This window comes from Theropithecus gelada, chromosome 9 (genome assembly GCF_003255815.1).
Source record: "Theropithecus gelada isolate Dixy chromosome 9, Tgel_1.0, whole genome shotgun sequence".
In the NCBI taxonomy this organism is placed as follows: Eukaryota; Metazoa; Chordata; class Mammalia; order Primates; family Cercopithecidae; genus Theropithecus; species Theropithecus gelada.
The window spans coordinates 101,850,849-101,868,315 of NC_037677.1; the positions used below are offsets into that span (position 1 = coordinate 101,850,849).

General features: G+C 38.1%; 1 protein-coding gene across 1 annotated transcript in view; it reads left to right on the forward strand.

Annotated features, from left to right (window-relative positions):
* Window positions 1-17,467, forward strand: part of SORCS3 (sortilin related VPS10 domain containing receptor 3) — a 621,794-nt gene that overhangs the window by 570,105 nt on the left and 34,222 nt on the right. Inside the window, exons 18-20 of the mRNA XM_025396833.1 lie at window positions 2,356-2,527; window positions 4,838-5,024; window positions 10,884-11,017. Of these exons, the coding sequence (XP_025252618.1) occupies window positions 2,356-2,527; window positions 4,838-5,024; window positions 10,884-11,017 (493 nt within the window). The remainder of the gene's footprint in view (window positions 1-2,355; window positions 2,528-4,837; window positions 5,025-10,883; window positions 11,018-17,467) is intronic.

Genomic DNA, 17,467 nt, shown 5'->3' on the forward strand with positions numbered 1-17,467 from the left:
TTTGCCATAGTTAGTTGTAACATAGTGTTGGTACTATCTACCTAACTGATGTCAACAAAGGAAAAAATATGATGAAAAAGAAGTGGCGACTGGTCTGAGATACTCTGAAATGCATGCCAACTATTTAGTGCTGGGAGGGCTATTCCTGGAGCCTGAGCTAAGACTCAAGAATCTTTGCTGTTATTTAATTGTACGAGTATAGTTTAGGGACTTAAGGCATTCAAATTGCAGATCCTACAGCATGAACTTAAAGAGATTGTGGTGTCAGAGAACAAAGTGCCAGGAAGTTTGAGGAAAGGGAGTATTATGGGCACAAGTGATTAGTTGGGCCACCAAATTCCCAGCGAGGGCCTAGGCTGAATGTGATTGCAGGTTGAAACAGAATTATAAAAGAATTGAATTAAAACATTTCATAGGATCATGTGACATGTGTAGGTACACCACATTTTAAGCAACTTAGGTATGCCAAAATCCCAAATAGCTAACAAAATAATTCAGGAGAATGAAAGGGAATGGCAATTAAAAAAAAAAAAAAAAGAAAGCAAATATGCTACAGATGTTGACCAATACCTCCAGATTGTGTAAATGTTGGCTTATGTTTACAAATCATCAACCAGCTTGAGTTAATGGCCAACTGAACTTGAAAAAGAAGAGTAGATGATATCAAGTTTGTGTTAGGACATGGTACCCACTGAAATAGCTATCATCAGTAAAAACTGAGTATCTTGTAACTATACATCCTGAGAAAGTATAAATTGATTATAAATCTTGACTGTCTAGACCAGTGATGACCAAATTAACTATAATGTGAGGCATATATGTAATTTTAGATTTTCTAGTAACCACATTAAAAATGTAAAAAATAAGGTGATATTAATTTTAATAATGTTTTATTTAACCCAAAATTTCAAAAATATTATCATTTCAGCTGTCACACCAATGACATTTCAAGTGCTCAGTAGCCACAAGGTGAGCTACCATATTGGCTACCATATGGACAAGTGGTGCTGTGTTAACCAGAATAACTTTAGACCCATTATAAGCTCAGTTGACAAAAATGATGTATATATGCAAGATATTATATCATAATTTGATCTAAGACAATAATGACATACAACATTTGCTTAATATCCCCTGGGATCTCTGAATGGAGGTGTAATTCAGCAGTGGGGTGGCTGAGGGGATCTAGGGAAAATGTCAGGTATGATGGAAGACTAATATCATTCAAAAAGAATTATAAATTTCTCTGTTTTTGAAACCATCATAGGAAGGCAAAATAGATGGATTTGTTAATTATTCTTGACATAGTGAGTGAAAGAGACAAAATGTAATGAGCATGTAATGGTGATGATGATGGTGATAATAATGCTGCTGGTGATGATGGTGGTGATGGTCATAGTGGTGGTATGTTTCTTTCACGTGGTTTTACCAGAACATTTGTATGTTCAGTGCAGCCTTATAGATGGTCATGTGCCTGGAAATATGCCCATCATGCAGATCAGGGTTGTAGGAAAGCTCTTGGCTTGACTTCATGTGCTGGGGTTGGTGGGCAAGGAAGATGACATGGTGTCATTGTACATAATGATGTCCTTGTCACAGAAGGTCATAGTGCTTTGTCAGGTGATTTTCCCATGCCTACCTCTTCTATAAGATAATTTTACATAGTGGCATAGTGAGATTGAATAGGAGTTTCAAATTTGTGTTTCTAATCTGGTGTTTATGCTGAGTGAGAAATGAAATATTAGCAAGGAGAAAATAAAATGTGCTCTGAAATAGCCCAGCGACTCCACAGCAAGGGCTATTAGGCATTAGGGGAAGAAATGATGCCCTGGAGGAATAGGGAAGATAGGTAGCAGCCTTCTGATTAATCAGAGTTAGAAAAAGTTTGATGTTCTACCTGCTTTCTGGTACAGAGAAAGCTGGAGATGGCCTCTGGGAGATAGAAACAGGTTTGTCCCTCACAAGTAGAAGCGCCTGCTTTTCCCATTTCCCTAGTCCAATGAGTCTGCCTCCTCTTTTGTTGTGTGTGAGTCAGACATTGATTTTTCTTGTCTGGTTTAGACACTGATCCAATCTGTGGCTCACCAGGTAGGATCAATAATAATGTTTAAGGAGCTACTCTTCCCAAGATGGAGGGATAGCAGGTCCTCAGCATTTGTTCAGCTTCGTAAATGTCTGTCTGTCTTCTTTGAGACTTGGTTTCTAGGGGCCGCTGTGTGAAGCACCTGTTTTGCTCTTGCTCTCTTACATTCCCTTTATCATACACACACACACACACACACACACACACACACACACACACACCAGCAACAACACACTCGACACAAACCACTATCAATTGTCAATTCTACTTAGGTATCGGCGGATTGTGTCCAACAACTGCACAGATGGGCTAAGAGAGAAGTACACCGCCAAGGCCCAGATGTGCCCTGGAAAAGCCCCTCGGGGCCTCCATGTGGTGACGACCGATGGGCGCCTGGTGGCAGAGCAGGGGCACAATGCAACTTTCATCATCCTCATGGAGGAGGTAGGTGCTCGACTGGTTCTCTGAGGTCGGAACTCCCAACCAGACTATTCCCAGAATGGAAAAAGAAGATCTTACATTCCCAGAGACCCCTGCACCAAAGTCAATGGTGAGAAGCTGAAACTTCTGGAAAGAAGACAGACAAGGGTGAAAGAGGGCTTGGGGTGTTTACTGACCTTTCTCCCTTTCTCCCACAATAAAGACCCAGTCTGCAGTGGGAGCCCGCTTGCCTCTGGAGCATGCAGATGTGGATATATTCTTCAGGGTCTCCATTAAAGTCTGCTTTGCTGAGAGAATATTTATTACCATAAGACCATAAACTGTAAACTTGGCCAGAGGAAGGAAATTTGAATTTTATCTGTTGCTTTTAGGAGCCTCTTTTGCTTTATTCTAACCCTTAATCCCACTGATTAGAAAAGCCCACGAAGCTTTCACAAGGTCTTGAAAGTATGAGCGTGAGGGTGGGGAAGATTATTGAAATCCTTTAAAGTTATCTTTATAAAGAGTGTTGTGTTAGTTACTTTTCTATCAGCTAGATGCTGTATTCTTTCACTTTTTTAGTGTCTTCTGAAATCTGGGCAGTAAAATCAGACTGCATACATTGATTCCAGTATGGGAATATCTCTGTTGTCTGCTTCTTTTATAAGCTGTTGAATTGCTTACTATACTAAGGCATTTAAGGCAGTCTTTGCTGAGTGGTGGAGCAGGAAGGCTTGCCTGATTGACACAGCCCTCTAAATTTATATGCAAATTGCTCTGTGCTCTTGAGATCTTGGAAAGAAGGCAAAACAGGCCAGGAGTCTTTTTTTCACAAGTATGAGCACTTCAGAAACCTTTAAAGTCAGGAGCACACTGGACAGGGTGGTGAAGGTTCCTTATCCTGGGTTGACAGATTTCTCAGCCTTCACTTATAGCAGGTGCTTGAATTAAAGGACTTTAAGATTCAGAGGAGGTCATTATCACATTTCCACTAGGGAGTTTCCAAGACCACAGCTATAGAAACCTTCTCTTGAATGGATGTGAAGAGTCACGATCTTATCCATTTGAATTGCCTCCAGTTCATTTCCACTTTAATTTATATTCATAAACTCAAGGATGGTTGACATTGTGTGGGGGGCAAGAGAGCACCTATCAATATTTCATTCACATCTGGGCTGCCATGGGGGAAGAGATGGAAAGTGAAACTGTGATCAGTGCACATTCACTGGGCAGAAGGATTGGCTCATAATTCCAAAATGATGTATTTCTCTATTCTATCATTCATCTTCATGTATGAATAGAGCAATGATATTCTTCTTCATATAGGATCTTTGTTTTGTGGTCAAGTGCATTGTGTTGATCCAAAGTGTTGGCCCAATGTGATGGTGGTAGGGTGGGGACCAAGAAGAATGGGGTTCAGCATAGGCCCTTAAGAAGCTAAATGTTGGCTTTGGGTGGTGAGATGCATTCACATGAATCATTGGCATGATGTTACCAGGTAGTACACAGAGAGCTCTTGGCTTTCCAAGAGATAGAGATATCTGTGAGCTGGGATGATCTGAAAAGGCTTCAGGGAAGAGGAGGCTTAGGTAGATTTAGGGAAGTCCAAGGATAAGAGAACAAGGGTATAATTTTGGGTGGTATGCAGTATTCATCTGTAGAATGGGAATCGCCATCCCATCCGTGCTGTTATTTTGCAGATGGCGTTATATAATATGTATTAAGTGAGTAGCATAATTCTTGTAACATAACAAATACTCAAAATAGGAACAATTACAACTGCACGGCAACTGAAGGCATTATTGAAACCAGACTGGGTCTGGAACCTGGTCTTCCTGTACTCACTATGAAACTTTGGTCTAACTACTTATTTTTGTCCCCACACAAATGAGGACAAAATACTTTCTACAATATGGAATTATGAGGAGAGTACTTGCTTGGCACTAATAAAAGAACCTCTGTAACTATTTGCTGCTACTATGACTGCAATTATTATTACGACACAGAAGGAGAATTAAACTATGTATGTGAGGGAGTCAGTGAAACCTTGGCTTCCCTTCAGAACTTTATAGAGGGTCTACCTTGCCCACTATTGCCAGTGTCATACCAACTCAGGTTGCCCTAAGCTTAGGCGATGAAGACAATAGGTCCATAGTGCCTGCCCATAGTGCCCTGTGGATCAGATGGGAGTGTGATCATTGTGTTGCAAGTGTTTCAGCCCCTTGGGAAAGACTATGGGTCATCAGAAGTTGATGCTGAAGCAACAGGAGGAAGCATCAGATAGGAGTATGGCTGGACCACGTAAATTGACCCATCTGCTATGCTGTCTTGCAGGGTGATCTCCAAAGGACAAACATCCAGCTTGACTTTGGGGATGGGATTGCTGTGTCCTACGCAAACTTCAGCCCCATCGAGGACGGCATCAAGCACGTGTATAAGAGTGCAGGGATCTTCCAGGTGACAGCCTATGCAGAGAACAACCTTGGCTCAGATACAGCTGTCCTCTTCCTGCATGTGGTTTGTAAGTAGCAGGCACCAGCCCCTTTTTCTCTTTATTCCCAGTTGGCAACTAGTTCTGTTGAGACTTCCTAAAATTCAGAGCTGAGACCAGGTTCGCTGTGACTACTACAATTACCCAAACCAAATGGTGGAGATATGTACTCATTTGTGTTTCTGAGTTTTATGATATGGAAATAGATTGATTATTTTGAAGTTTGGATAACATATTACCAACTGGGCCCTCCTTTTCAGCACCACTCTGCTCTGATATAAATGTGTGCGTGCATACACATTCAGGTAAAAGTCTCCTCTCTTCCTTTTGGAGAATCCTCAAAATGAAAAAGAAACAAGCCATCTGGTTGATAGTCTCAGGCTCATTCTCAATCTATCATGAATGAAGAATGCAAAAATCAAAGTCAACTGTTATTTGTGTTGTAAGAGCCAAAGAAGGATTAAATAAACACGTTTGGATATTTTTAATGTAGAACTAAACACACACACAAAACTAATTTTTACATAAAAGGTTACTGCAAATTCATTCTGTTTTGACAATTCTAAGAACTGTCCAAAAATATTTTGTTGTCCTAGAATCTATTTCATTGCTATTGGCTGTTGCTTGGCACAAACCAAAAGAACAGTTGGTGTTCCAAAATATTTCTTTTGTGCTGGATGCATTTTGTGTATTGTCTATTCTAGAATTTGATGCATGTAAACTGAAACTTTAATATTGTGATTTTAGAATGTCAGGTCAAGGAAATGTTGTCATGGGACTGGGATTGGTTTCCCACATGTGTATCAGTGATATTCTTGAGTCTAAGGACTTCCATGGTTCTTACTTTCATACCCCATAATAATTTCCAGGTAATATGCTACATATGGTGAAATTTTAAGTTCTGAAAGAGTCTAAGTGAAAACAAGGAGTACCCTCCTATTAACAACTCAGTGATGGCATCAACTCTATCATATAAACAACCTATACCTAAGAGCTTCCTGGCAAACAGTAAGCTAGCTAGTCTTCTAGCTCTCTGGTCAAAATGCCAGTAAAGGGACCAAAAGTGATAAGGGATGTGTGTGAGAGGAGACCTGGATTATGTAGCTCAATCATGTCCCTAAAAATGACAGGCTACATGGCCATGAGATAAATGATTTCATCTCTGGATCTCCTGAACTCCAGTTTTAAAATGACTTAATTCTGACTGCTACTTTGCCTCATGGGGGCTTTTGTAATAGTAAACACACACAAAAAACATCTGATCATTCACTAATTAATTTAACAAAAATTTGTTGAAGTCTTAAAATATGGAAGGCACTCTGCTAGGCACTAGGAGGTAGCAATGCAGATATGGCCCTCCTCTTACAGAGTTTCCATTCTGGTGGGAAAGTGGGGTGCTGCTACAAATGAGCCATAAACAGGCAAAGTGAGAACCACATCACATCAACTACAACCATTCTGTGCCAGAAGCACCAGGTCAGAAACCCAGGTGGGTGATGTGCATGGTGTTCATGAGCCCAGGCTTTGGAACAAGGGAGATCTGTGCTTGAATTCCGATCACATTGCTTTGTTAAATGTCTACTATTGGTCAATGTTCTTAGGCTTTATAAACCTCCAATTTCTTATCTTCAATGCTGGCTGGGCGCAGTGGCTAACACCTGTGATCCCAGCACTTTGGGAGGCCAAGGCAGGCAGATCAAGGAGTCAGGAGATTGAGACCATCTTGGCTAACACGGTGAAACCCGTCTCTACTGAAAATACACAAAATTAGCCGGGCGCCACTGCACTCCAGCCTGGGAGACAGAGAGAGACTGTCTCAAAAAAAAAAAAAAAAAAACCCTTATCTTCAGTGCTTAGCTAAAAGGGAGGCTGTGAGAATCAAGCTGGATGAGGTGTGCATGTGTTTGGTATCCCCAAGACCACCACCAGGTTTGGTGATTCACTAGGCAGACCCACAGGGCTCAGCTAAAGTTTCACTCATGATGATGATTCATTACAGCGAAAGGGTACAAAACAAAATCCTCAAAGGGAAGAGGCTCAGGGGGCAAAGTCTGGAGGAAACGAGGCAGAAGCTTCCGTGAGTTTTCTCCCCACAAAGTCACACAGGACACTCCTTTATCCAGCAATGAGTTGTAACATGTATAAAAAGGCTGTCTAAAACAGAATCTCATTAGAGACTCAGTGCCTAAAGTTTTTAATGCGGGCCAGTCATGTAGGTACCCTCTGCCTGGCATGTAACAAAACTCCAGATTCCCAATGGAAAGCATTGGGAATAAACCATACTGTTTGCAAGAACAGTTTAGGCAGAGCGAACCACTCTTATCAGTTAATGGTTGACTGGAAACACTCCCAGAGCCATCTTCCCAGATACCAGCCAGGGGCCAACTTGCAAGCAGACCTTCCTCAGGACAGCAATTTCAGGTCCATGTTATTTTTTGGCACAGTGTGCAGAATGCTGCCTATCACCCAGCTTGGTGCATGATAAATTAGAGTATTTACTAAGTACTTCCTATTAACTTCGTACCTGACATTTTTGCCGCATTTAAAAATGAAGACAAAGAAGGAAAATGAACTTCACATTTCTCTGTTCCAAGGACTTGCCCCACCCACATTTCTGATTCTGCCAAGAGTAGGCCTTGCCTTCAGGGTGTGACAACCAATGTATCTTACTGGCAAAAAACACAACAGCAAGGAACAGGTTTATACTGTGGCTTATGTGCATGAGGGAGGAAATGTTCCTTGAAACTTTTATTGTGCTCATAATTCCCTCCACATCAATCATGGCTGCATTTTCCAGACAGTTTTTATTGTGGAGACTGCTCTTGGCCTTATCTTGGGCCATTAGCTAACAAACGTAGTTGTTAGCTGCCCATAATAACCAATCTCGCACAGATTATTAGATTTTTATCAAAAGGGGCACTATTTGACAGTGAGGAATTTAGAAGTTTGCACTGTTTCTTCCTGAATCTGCTCAGCTGTCATCTCTTCTCATTGATCCTTGGTTTGTCTCCACGTCAAAGCCCAGGGCTCCTGGCTCAGAATCTTTGCCTAAAAAAAACTGCTGTATGGTAGTGTTCCTTAGGATTATTTTTAACCAAACATGCTTGTCCTGAAGCGGAATAAATGCAACCATGAGTGATGGTCTTCCAAGTCGTAAACACCATATCCTTTTTGTGTTTGGCATGAGTTTATGGAGAAGGGGTTCTCCTTTTATCTTCTTGGATATCAGAGGACCTGACACTGTCAGCTCCCACTGAGCCAAGTCCCCCAAGTGACAGAAAGCCAAGAAGAAACTCAAGGCCATGAACCACAGCTGCATCATCGCTTAACTGTGGAAGATCCCAGGGTTCCCATGAGGTGTGTTGGGGAATGGGTTTCATGCTTTCTGGAGGATAAGTGAGAACAGAAGCAGTGACTTTGAGGGTAAAAAGGTCCCCTAAAGGGGCCCCTTTCCTATCAGGAGAAAAATGAGAGATTTGAATCTGGGCATGGAGAAGGAAGTTTTTCATCTCCCTCCTTGGAAGTGGACTAGCCAGAATCCCCTCCCCACAGCCTCTTTCTCTTCCCCCATTGATCAATAAAACACAAACTGTAGAGAGACATAAATTAGGTAAACTCCTAAAAATGAGTAAATAAAGCAATGAAATTATCCATTATTTTCTCACATCTTGTGCCTTTTTTGCTCTCATGAACAAACAAATCATACAAAAATAATAACAAAAAAATTCTTATTTAAAATAAGTCAACCTTCAACCAAACGTGTGTCTGAATTGACAAAGTTGAAAGTGTTTGCTAAGAGAAATCTTGAGATGCCATATGTCTGGGGTCAAGGCAGAGAACTTTAGGCAGAAAGCATTCTCAGGCTGTAGATACTCTTCCTTTTAAGTATTCAGTTTTATTTTATTTTTAATTGTTGTGGGTACATAGTCGGTATATATATTTATGGGGTACATGAGATGTTTTGATACAGGTATGCAATGTGAAATAAGTACATCATGGAAACTAGGGCATCCATCCCCCTCAAGCATTTATCCTTTGCTCATACACTGGCCTGGCTGGTCTCCCCACCCAAATAGCAGTTGCTGTCCAAACACTTTCCCCTTCAATAGAAAATTACCTGTGACACAGAATATGTCCAGTTAGACTCAGGAGAATGCTCACTGAAGTCCTTAGAGGGACTTCTACCTAATGACAGACAGAAACAGTGATGGCAGTGGTGGTGGTGGGCAGTAATGGTAGAAATCATGACATTCTTTCATTAATTATTGGTACTTTAAACAACCACATAACAATTCCATATGTTCTTATTACTATAAGGAAGGCAGAGCAAATGTTGTCCTTATTTTTAGAACAAGGTAATAGTCTGTGTAGGATTAAGACTCGTAAGATAAAGGAAAAAAATCATATAAGTACATTTGTGCCAGAGTTGAAATGAGAAACATCCCTTTGAACTGACTTGTCTCCAGAATTACCAGGGAAGCAAATAAGGATGGCTAGATGGCCTGAAAAATGCTCCACCAATAAGAAGAATTCAAGCCATCCAGGCTGAAGAGATGTCTTTGCTACAGTTGTGGCTTAAGAACTTCATATAGAAGTCTCTTCAGTTACTTGTACTCATCAAATTGATGATGGTGGAAACCAAGGAAATGTGCTCTGACATAGTAGGAAGAGAATTAAAATATTTTATTTGGATTTGGGTATGTAGGAAGGATTAAAGAAGAGAAAGAAGGAGGGAGGAAGACAAAGATAGGAAAGTAAGGAAAGGAGGGAAAAAGGAAGAAAAAATCTTGCAGTGTTAAAAAATTATGTACCGCTCAGATGCAACACTGATACATTACTGCCCACACCCCCCTTTTTCTTTTAAATTAAGATGAAGTTTTGCTCTTGTCACCCAGGCTGGAGTGCAGTGGTGCGATTTCGGCTCACTGCATCCTCCACCTCCTGGATTCAAGTGATTCTCCTGCTTCAGCCTCCCGAGTAGCTGGGATTACAAGCACCTGCCACCATGCCCAACTAATTTTTGTATTTTTAGGAGAGATGGGGTTTCACCATGTTGGCCAGGCTGGTCTCAAACTCCTGATCTCAGGTGATCCACCCAAAGTGCTGGGATTACAGGTGTAAGCCACTGCACCGGCCCACATTAACAGTTTTTCATCAGCTTTGTCCTCTTCTCATTTTAGTTTGGAAACTAAAATCCTCACTTATTGCCTAGGGTGTGTTCATGTATATTATTCTACTTGCTAGTTTAGAATATCATGCTGCTTTTATCAGTTTTCTGAGGGAAAAAATGAGAAGCTTGGTTACCTTTCTGCAAGCAGATTTTTTATTATTTGGGAACCTGACATTTGTGTCTCCTTTGATTTAGGGAGATATACTTTTCCCTTTTTGGAAAACAGCCTTGCCAGTTTCTGAATGACACCCAGTGTGTACTGCAGATGATGAGGCACAATGGCCGATTGTTGAAGGAGATGGAAACCCATTAACAATCAGGAATAATGGAAGAGCCCTCCACACAATGCGTTGACCCCAAATCACAATACAGGCTAATCATCAATAACAAAATAGACTGCTGTTTATCTTCCCAGTTATTGGCTAAGTGTCTAGTAAATCAGCTTTGTCCTTGTATTAGAGGTTCATAAGCATCTGTGGTTAGGCTTATCAGATGTAAATTTAGTTCAGATGCCACTCAAAAAATCTGAAACTTGATTTGAGTTCCCTATTATACCCAGTGCTTCATTTCAAGTGCATATGCACACCTCCCAATGTGTATGGTTTTCTGAACCTTCCTTTATTACAGGGGATGCTAACAGAAATTAAGAATCTAGGGGTATAATACAGTTTGCCCACATCCAGAAATATAAACACTGTCATTTTTTTCTGTTTCCTTAGGTCCTGTGGAGCATGTTCATCTCCGAGTTCCGTTTGTTGCCATAAGAAATAAGGAGGTCAACATCAGTGCAGTCGTGTGGCCCAGTCAGCTGGGGACCCTTACCTATTTCTGGTGGTTCGGCAATAGCACAAAGGTTCGGCCCTTTCTGATTGGTGTCAAATTAGATCTGTACTGAATGTTCCTATGTTCCTGCTTTTATGTGTCTATTGAGGGGGCACTGAGAATTCAGGCAATAAGAGGTACTTAATAAACCTATGAGCCCACAAAATTGAATAAAACCTACCTCTTCACACCAAGTTCATTACTTTATTAGGGAAGTTCAAATAATCCTGAGGAAGAAAAAGTACTTTGAGAAACTTTACGAACCTGCATGTTCTTGCTTCTCTAATCAATATTTCTAAAATTTCATTTGTTCCATTTTGCTTAATCTTGGCTTTGGACTGGTTATATAATGTCAAAGAAGTTACTTAGCATCTCTGAGATTAAGTAGCCCTATCTGTCTAGATAAAAGTAGGGCAGTCAAAATTAAACAAGATAACACAGGTAAAGAATCCTTATCAATACTTACTAGATGTTCTAGAAATGCTAGCATTCTTTTTAGGCAAGTTACTGAGGTTGCCACATCTCAAAGAAAGGAACAAAAGAGGCCAAACTCTGGACTGGCCATATACTCCCTGCTTCCAGCCATGGTGATGGCAACACCTGTGTCAAGCATGACCACAATTGTATGATAGAAGCTGGGAACAATTTGACTGAGAATTCCTCAATTAAATTAATGTTCTTAATGTTCTTCTCTATTCCTATTTTATAAAGAACACTTCATTTTTGAGGAGTTGTAAGTTCACAGCAAAATCAACAGGTGGTACAGAGATTTTCCATATATCCCCTGCTTCTACACATGTATAGCCTCCTCCATTATCAACATCCCCCACCAGAGTGTTACATTTGTTGTAACCGATGAACTTACATTGATATATCATTATCACTCAGAGTCCATAGTTTGCTTTGGGATTCATTTATGGTTTTGTACATTCCATAGGTTTGGATAAATGTATAATGACATGAATCATTGAACCACTATAGTATCAAAAAGAAGGGTTTCACTACCCCAAAAATGCTCTGTGCTCCACCTATTCATACCTGCCTCCTCCTTAATCCTTGGCAACCACTGATATTTTTTCTGTCTCTGTAGTTTTGCCTTTTCCAGAATGTCATATAGTTGGAATCATACAGTATGCACTGTTTTCGTATTGGCTTCCGTCACTAAGTAATATGCATTTAAGTTTGCTCCATGTCTTTTCATGTCTTGATAGCTCGTTTCTTTTCAGTGCTGAATAATATCCCATTGTCTGAATGTATCACAGTTTATTTATCTATTCACTCATTGAAGAGCGTATTGGTTGCTTCTAAGTTTTGGCAATAATGAATAAAGCTGCTATAAACATTCATGGGCAAGTTTGGTGTGGACATAAGTTTTCAACTACTTTGGATAAATACTAAGAGCATGATTTCTGGATCTTATGGCAGCAATATGTTTCGTTGTGAAATAAACCACCAAGCTGTCTTCCAAACTGGTTGGACCATTTTGCATTTCCACCAGCAATGAATGAGAGTTCTTGTTGCTCCATATCCTCACTAGCATTTGGTGGTGTCATGTTCTGGATTTTGGTCATTCTAATAGCCGTGTCATGGTATCACGTTTTTGTTTAAATTTGGATTTCCCAGATGACATATTATTTAGAGAAAGTTTTCATATGCTTATTTGCCAACTATATAACATCTTTGGTGAGTTGTCTATTAAGGTCTGTGGCCTATTTTTAAATCGGATTGTTCCATTATTTATTGAGTTTTAAGAATTCTTTGTGTATTATTGGATAATCTTTTATCAGATATGTCTTCTGCAAATATTTTCTTCCACTCTGTGGCTTATCTTTTCAATTTCTTGATAGTGTCTTTTCTAGACAAAGTTTTTAATTTTAAGGAAGTCCAGCTTATCAGTTCTTTTATTCATGAATCATGTCTTTGGTGTTGTATCTCAAATGACTTCACCAAACCCAACATCATCCATGTTTTCTCCTATGTTGTCGTCTAGGAGTTTTATAGTTTTGAGTTTTACATTTAGATCTATGATCCATTTTGAGATCATTTTTTAAAGGCATAAGGTTTATACCTAGATTCTTTTTTTTATGTAGATGTCCAGTTGTTCAAGCACCATTTGTTGAAAATACCATTTTTGCTCCATTGTATTAACTTTGCTCCTTTGCGAAAAATCAGTTGATTACACTTATATGGGTCTATTTCTGGGCTACTTATTTGGTTCCGTTGGTCTGTTTTCCTGTTTTTTTCCACCAGTACAACCTGTTTTGATTACTGTAAATTTATAATAGATCCTGAAGTTGAGTAGAGTCAATTCTTCAACTTTGTTCTCCTTCAATTTTATGTTAACTATTTTGAGTCATTTCCCTTGCCATATATAGTCTCAAATCACTTTGTCAATATCTACAAACTAACTTGCTAGGATTTTGACTGGCATTGGATTGCATCTGTAGATCAAATTGATAAGAACTGACATCTTCACGATATTAAGTATTCCTATCCATGAACATGGACTATTTAGTTATTATTTGATTTCTTTCAGCAGAGTTTTGTAGTTTTTCCTACATGGATCTCATACACATTTTGTTAAATTTATACAGAAGTATTTCATTTTTGATGGTGCTAAAGTACAAGATATTGGGTATTTTATGTTTTTGTTTTAATTGATATGTAACACTACTGTTTTTTCTATGTTGATTTTGTATTCTGCAACTTTACTGAATTTGTTGATCAGATTTAAGAGTTTTTTCATGGAGTCTCTAAGTTTTTCTAAATATGCATCAGCAAAGAGGAACAATTTGACTCTTTCTTTTTAAATTTAGATGGTCTTTTATTTTTTTTTTTTCTCTTGCCTGATTACTCTGGTTAAGACTTCCAGTCCTATATTGAATAGGAGTGGTGAAAATCGGCATCCTTATCTTCGTGTCCTAGGCTTTAAAGGAAAGGCTTTCCACTTTTCCTGATTCAGTATGATATTAACTATGGATTTGTCATATAGCCTTTACTACATTAAGGTACATTCCTTCTATGCTGGTTTGTTGAGACTTTTTATCATTGGCAATGTTAAATTTTATCAAATGCTTTTTCTGAATCTATTAACATGATAGTATGTTTTTTTGTCATTCACTCTATTGATGCAATGTATCACATTTATTGACTTGTGTATGTTAAATTATACTTGCATCCCTGGGGTAAATCCAACTTGATCTTGATGTATATTTTTTTCTGACATGCTGTTGAATTCAGTTTGTTAGTATTTCATTGAGAATTTTCGATTCTATATTCATCAAACCTATTGGCCCACAGTTTTCTTTTTTTGTTGAGTTCTTGTCTGGTTTAAGTATCAGGGTAATTCTGGTCTTGTAGAATGAGTTAGAGAGCATTCCCTCCTCTTAAATTTTTTGTAATAGTTTGTGAAGAGTTTAAATTAGTTCATCTTTGAAAGTTTGATAGAATTCAGCAGTGAAGCCATCTGATCATAGACTTTTCTTTGTTCAGGAGACTTTTTATTACTAATTAAATCTCATTATTGGTTATTGGCCTGTACAGCCTTTCTATTTCTTCCTGATTCAATCTTGGTAGGTTGCATGTGTCTAGGAATTTATCCATTTTCTCTAGGTTTTTCAGTTTATTAGTGTATATAGTTGTTCATAATTGTCTCTAACGATCTTTTGTGTTTCTGTGGTATCAGTTGCAGTGCCTCCTTTTCCATTTCTGATTTTGAGTCTTTACTCTTTCTTGGTTAGTCTAGCAAGTGGTTTATTGATTTTGTTTATCTTTTCAAAAAAAAACAACCTTTTGGTTTATTGATCTTTTGTATTATTTTTTAGTCTCTATTTTGTTTAGTTTTCCTCTGATCTTTATTATTTCTTATCTTCTACTAATTTGGGGTTTTATTTGTTCTTGCTTTTCTAGTTCCGTGAGTTGCAGATTGTATTATTTGAAATCCTTCTGCTTTTCTGATGTAGGTAGTTATTGCTATAAGCTTACCTCTCAGCATTGCTTTTGCTATTTCTCATAGGTTGTGGTATGTTGTGTTTCTGGTTTTTTTTTTTTTTTCAAATTTTTTAAAATTTACTCTGTAATTTCTTTCTTGACCCAACATTCAGAAGCATATCATTTAATTTCTATGTATTTGTACAGTTTCTAAAGTTCCTCTTGTTATTGATTTCTAGATTTATTCCATTGTGGTCTGAGAAGATACTCGGTATGATTTCAACTTTACAAAATTTGTTCAGACTTGTTTTGTGTCCTAATATATGGTAGATCTTGGAGAATGTTCCATGTGCTGATGAGAAGAATGTGTATTCTCTAGCTCTTGGATAAAATTTTCTGTAAATATCTGTTAGGTCCATTTGGTCTAATGTGCAGTTTAAGTGAAATGTTTCTTTGTTTTCTGTCTAGATGATCTGTCTAATCCTGAGAGTGGAGTGTTGAAGCTCCCAACTATTATTGTGTTGGATTCTATCTCTCCCTTTAGATCTACTAATATTTGCTTTGTATATCTGGGTGCTGGGGTGTTGGGTGCATATATGTTTAGAATTATGATATTTTCTTGCTGAATTGATCCCGTTATCATTATATAATGATCTTCTTTGTATTTTTTTGTTTTTTTTTTTATGGTTTTTGACTTAAGGTTTGTTTCTTTGATATAAATATAGCCACTCCTACTAACTTTCAGTTTTCATTTGCATGGAATGTATTTTTCCCATCCTTTTACTTTCAGTCTATATATGTCATGACAGGTGGGATGAGTTCCTTGTAGGCAGCATATTGTGGTCAGTGTGTGTGTGTGTGTGTGTGTGTGTGTGTGTGTGTGTGTGTGTGTGTTGTAAATCCATTTCATTAGCTGTATCTTTACTGAGGAAAGTTAATCTGTTTATGTTCAAGGTTATTGATATGTGAGGGCCTATTTCTATCATTTTATTAATTAATTTCTGGTTGTTTTGTATACCTTTGTCCCTTTTTTCTCTCTTACTGTTTATCATAGTGGTTTTGTTTTGTTTTCATTTGAATCTTTTATCTTCCTTTTTTGTTTGTTTGTTCTACCAGTGGTTTTTATATTTTCACGTATCTGCCTGCCTGCCTTCCCTGCCCTCCCTCACTCTCTCCCTCCTTTCTTTCTCTTTCTTTTGTTGTTTCTTTCTTTCTCTCTTTCTCTTTCTCTGTCTCTCTTCTTTCTTTCACTCCTTCTCTCTCTCTCTCTTTTTTTTCTTCTTTCTTTTTCTCTTGCTCTTTCTCTCTCTCTCTTTCCCTCTTGCTTTCTTCATTCTTTATTTCTCTTTCACAGGATTTTCTTAAGAATTTCTAATATGGCAAATCTAGTGGTGATGAATTCTCTCAACTTTTGCTTGTCTGGGAAATATTTCAATTCTTCATTTATGAAGAATATCTTTGTTAGGTATAATATTCTTGGTTGACAGTATTTTCCTTTCAGCTGTTTGAATATATCATCCTATTCTCTCTTAGTTTGTAAGATTTCTGATGGCAAATCCACTCTTGGTTGAATGGGGGTTCATTTATAAGTAACTAGACATTTTCCTTTGCCTATTTTTTGAATTCTGTATTTGTCTTTGACTTTTAAAAGTTTGACTATAATGTGGCATAAAGAAGATCTTTTTGCTTTTCATCTTTTTGGAACTATCGGAGCCTCCTGAATCTGAATATCTAAATCTCTTGCTAGACTTGGGAAAAGTTTCCACAATTATTTTGTTAAATAGATTTTGTAATTCTTTCATTTTCTTTTTATCTTCTGGCATACCAGCAATTTGAATATTTACTCATTTTATGGTGTTCCATATAGCACATAAGCTTTGCTCATTTTAAAAAATTATTCCCTTAAAATTTTTGTCTGAGTGGGTTATTTCCAAAGACCTGTTTTCAGGATCTGAGGTTCTTTCTTCTCCTTGATCTAGTCTATTAAAGCTTTCAAATATATTTTGTCTTTCATTTGGTGGGTTCTTCTGTTCAGAATTTGTCTGCATTTTTTTAATAGTGTCTCTTTGGTAAATTTCTCATTCATATCATGAATTGGTTTTCTGATTTCTTTTCCTTACATTTTTGAATTCTCTTTTTATCTCACAGAGCTTCTTTCAAATCAATATTTTGAATTCCTTTTCTTGGATTTTATAATTGTTTTGTTTGATTGGGATCTGTTACTGGAGAATTATTGTGTTCCTTCAGAGTTGTCACTTTTTCTTGCTTTTTCATGTTTTCTGTGTCCTTACGTTGATATCTGTGCAGCTGGTGTAATGATCACGTCTTCCAATTTTTTGAATTTGCTTTTGTTGGGAGGGACTTTTTCCTGAAGATGTTTTTATAGTGTTGGTTGAGTAGGGCACTTTGGCTTTGATTCTGGGTGCATGCATTAGTATAGTGTCTGTATGATTTCTTTTGCCTTAAATAGAATCAGTGGCAGCTGTGATTCCCTTGCAGTGTTGGGGGCAGTTATTAGTGAAGACTGTGGAAATTTTTTGCTAGGGACTGG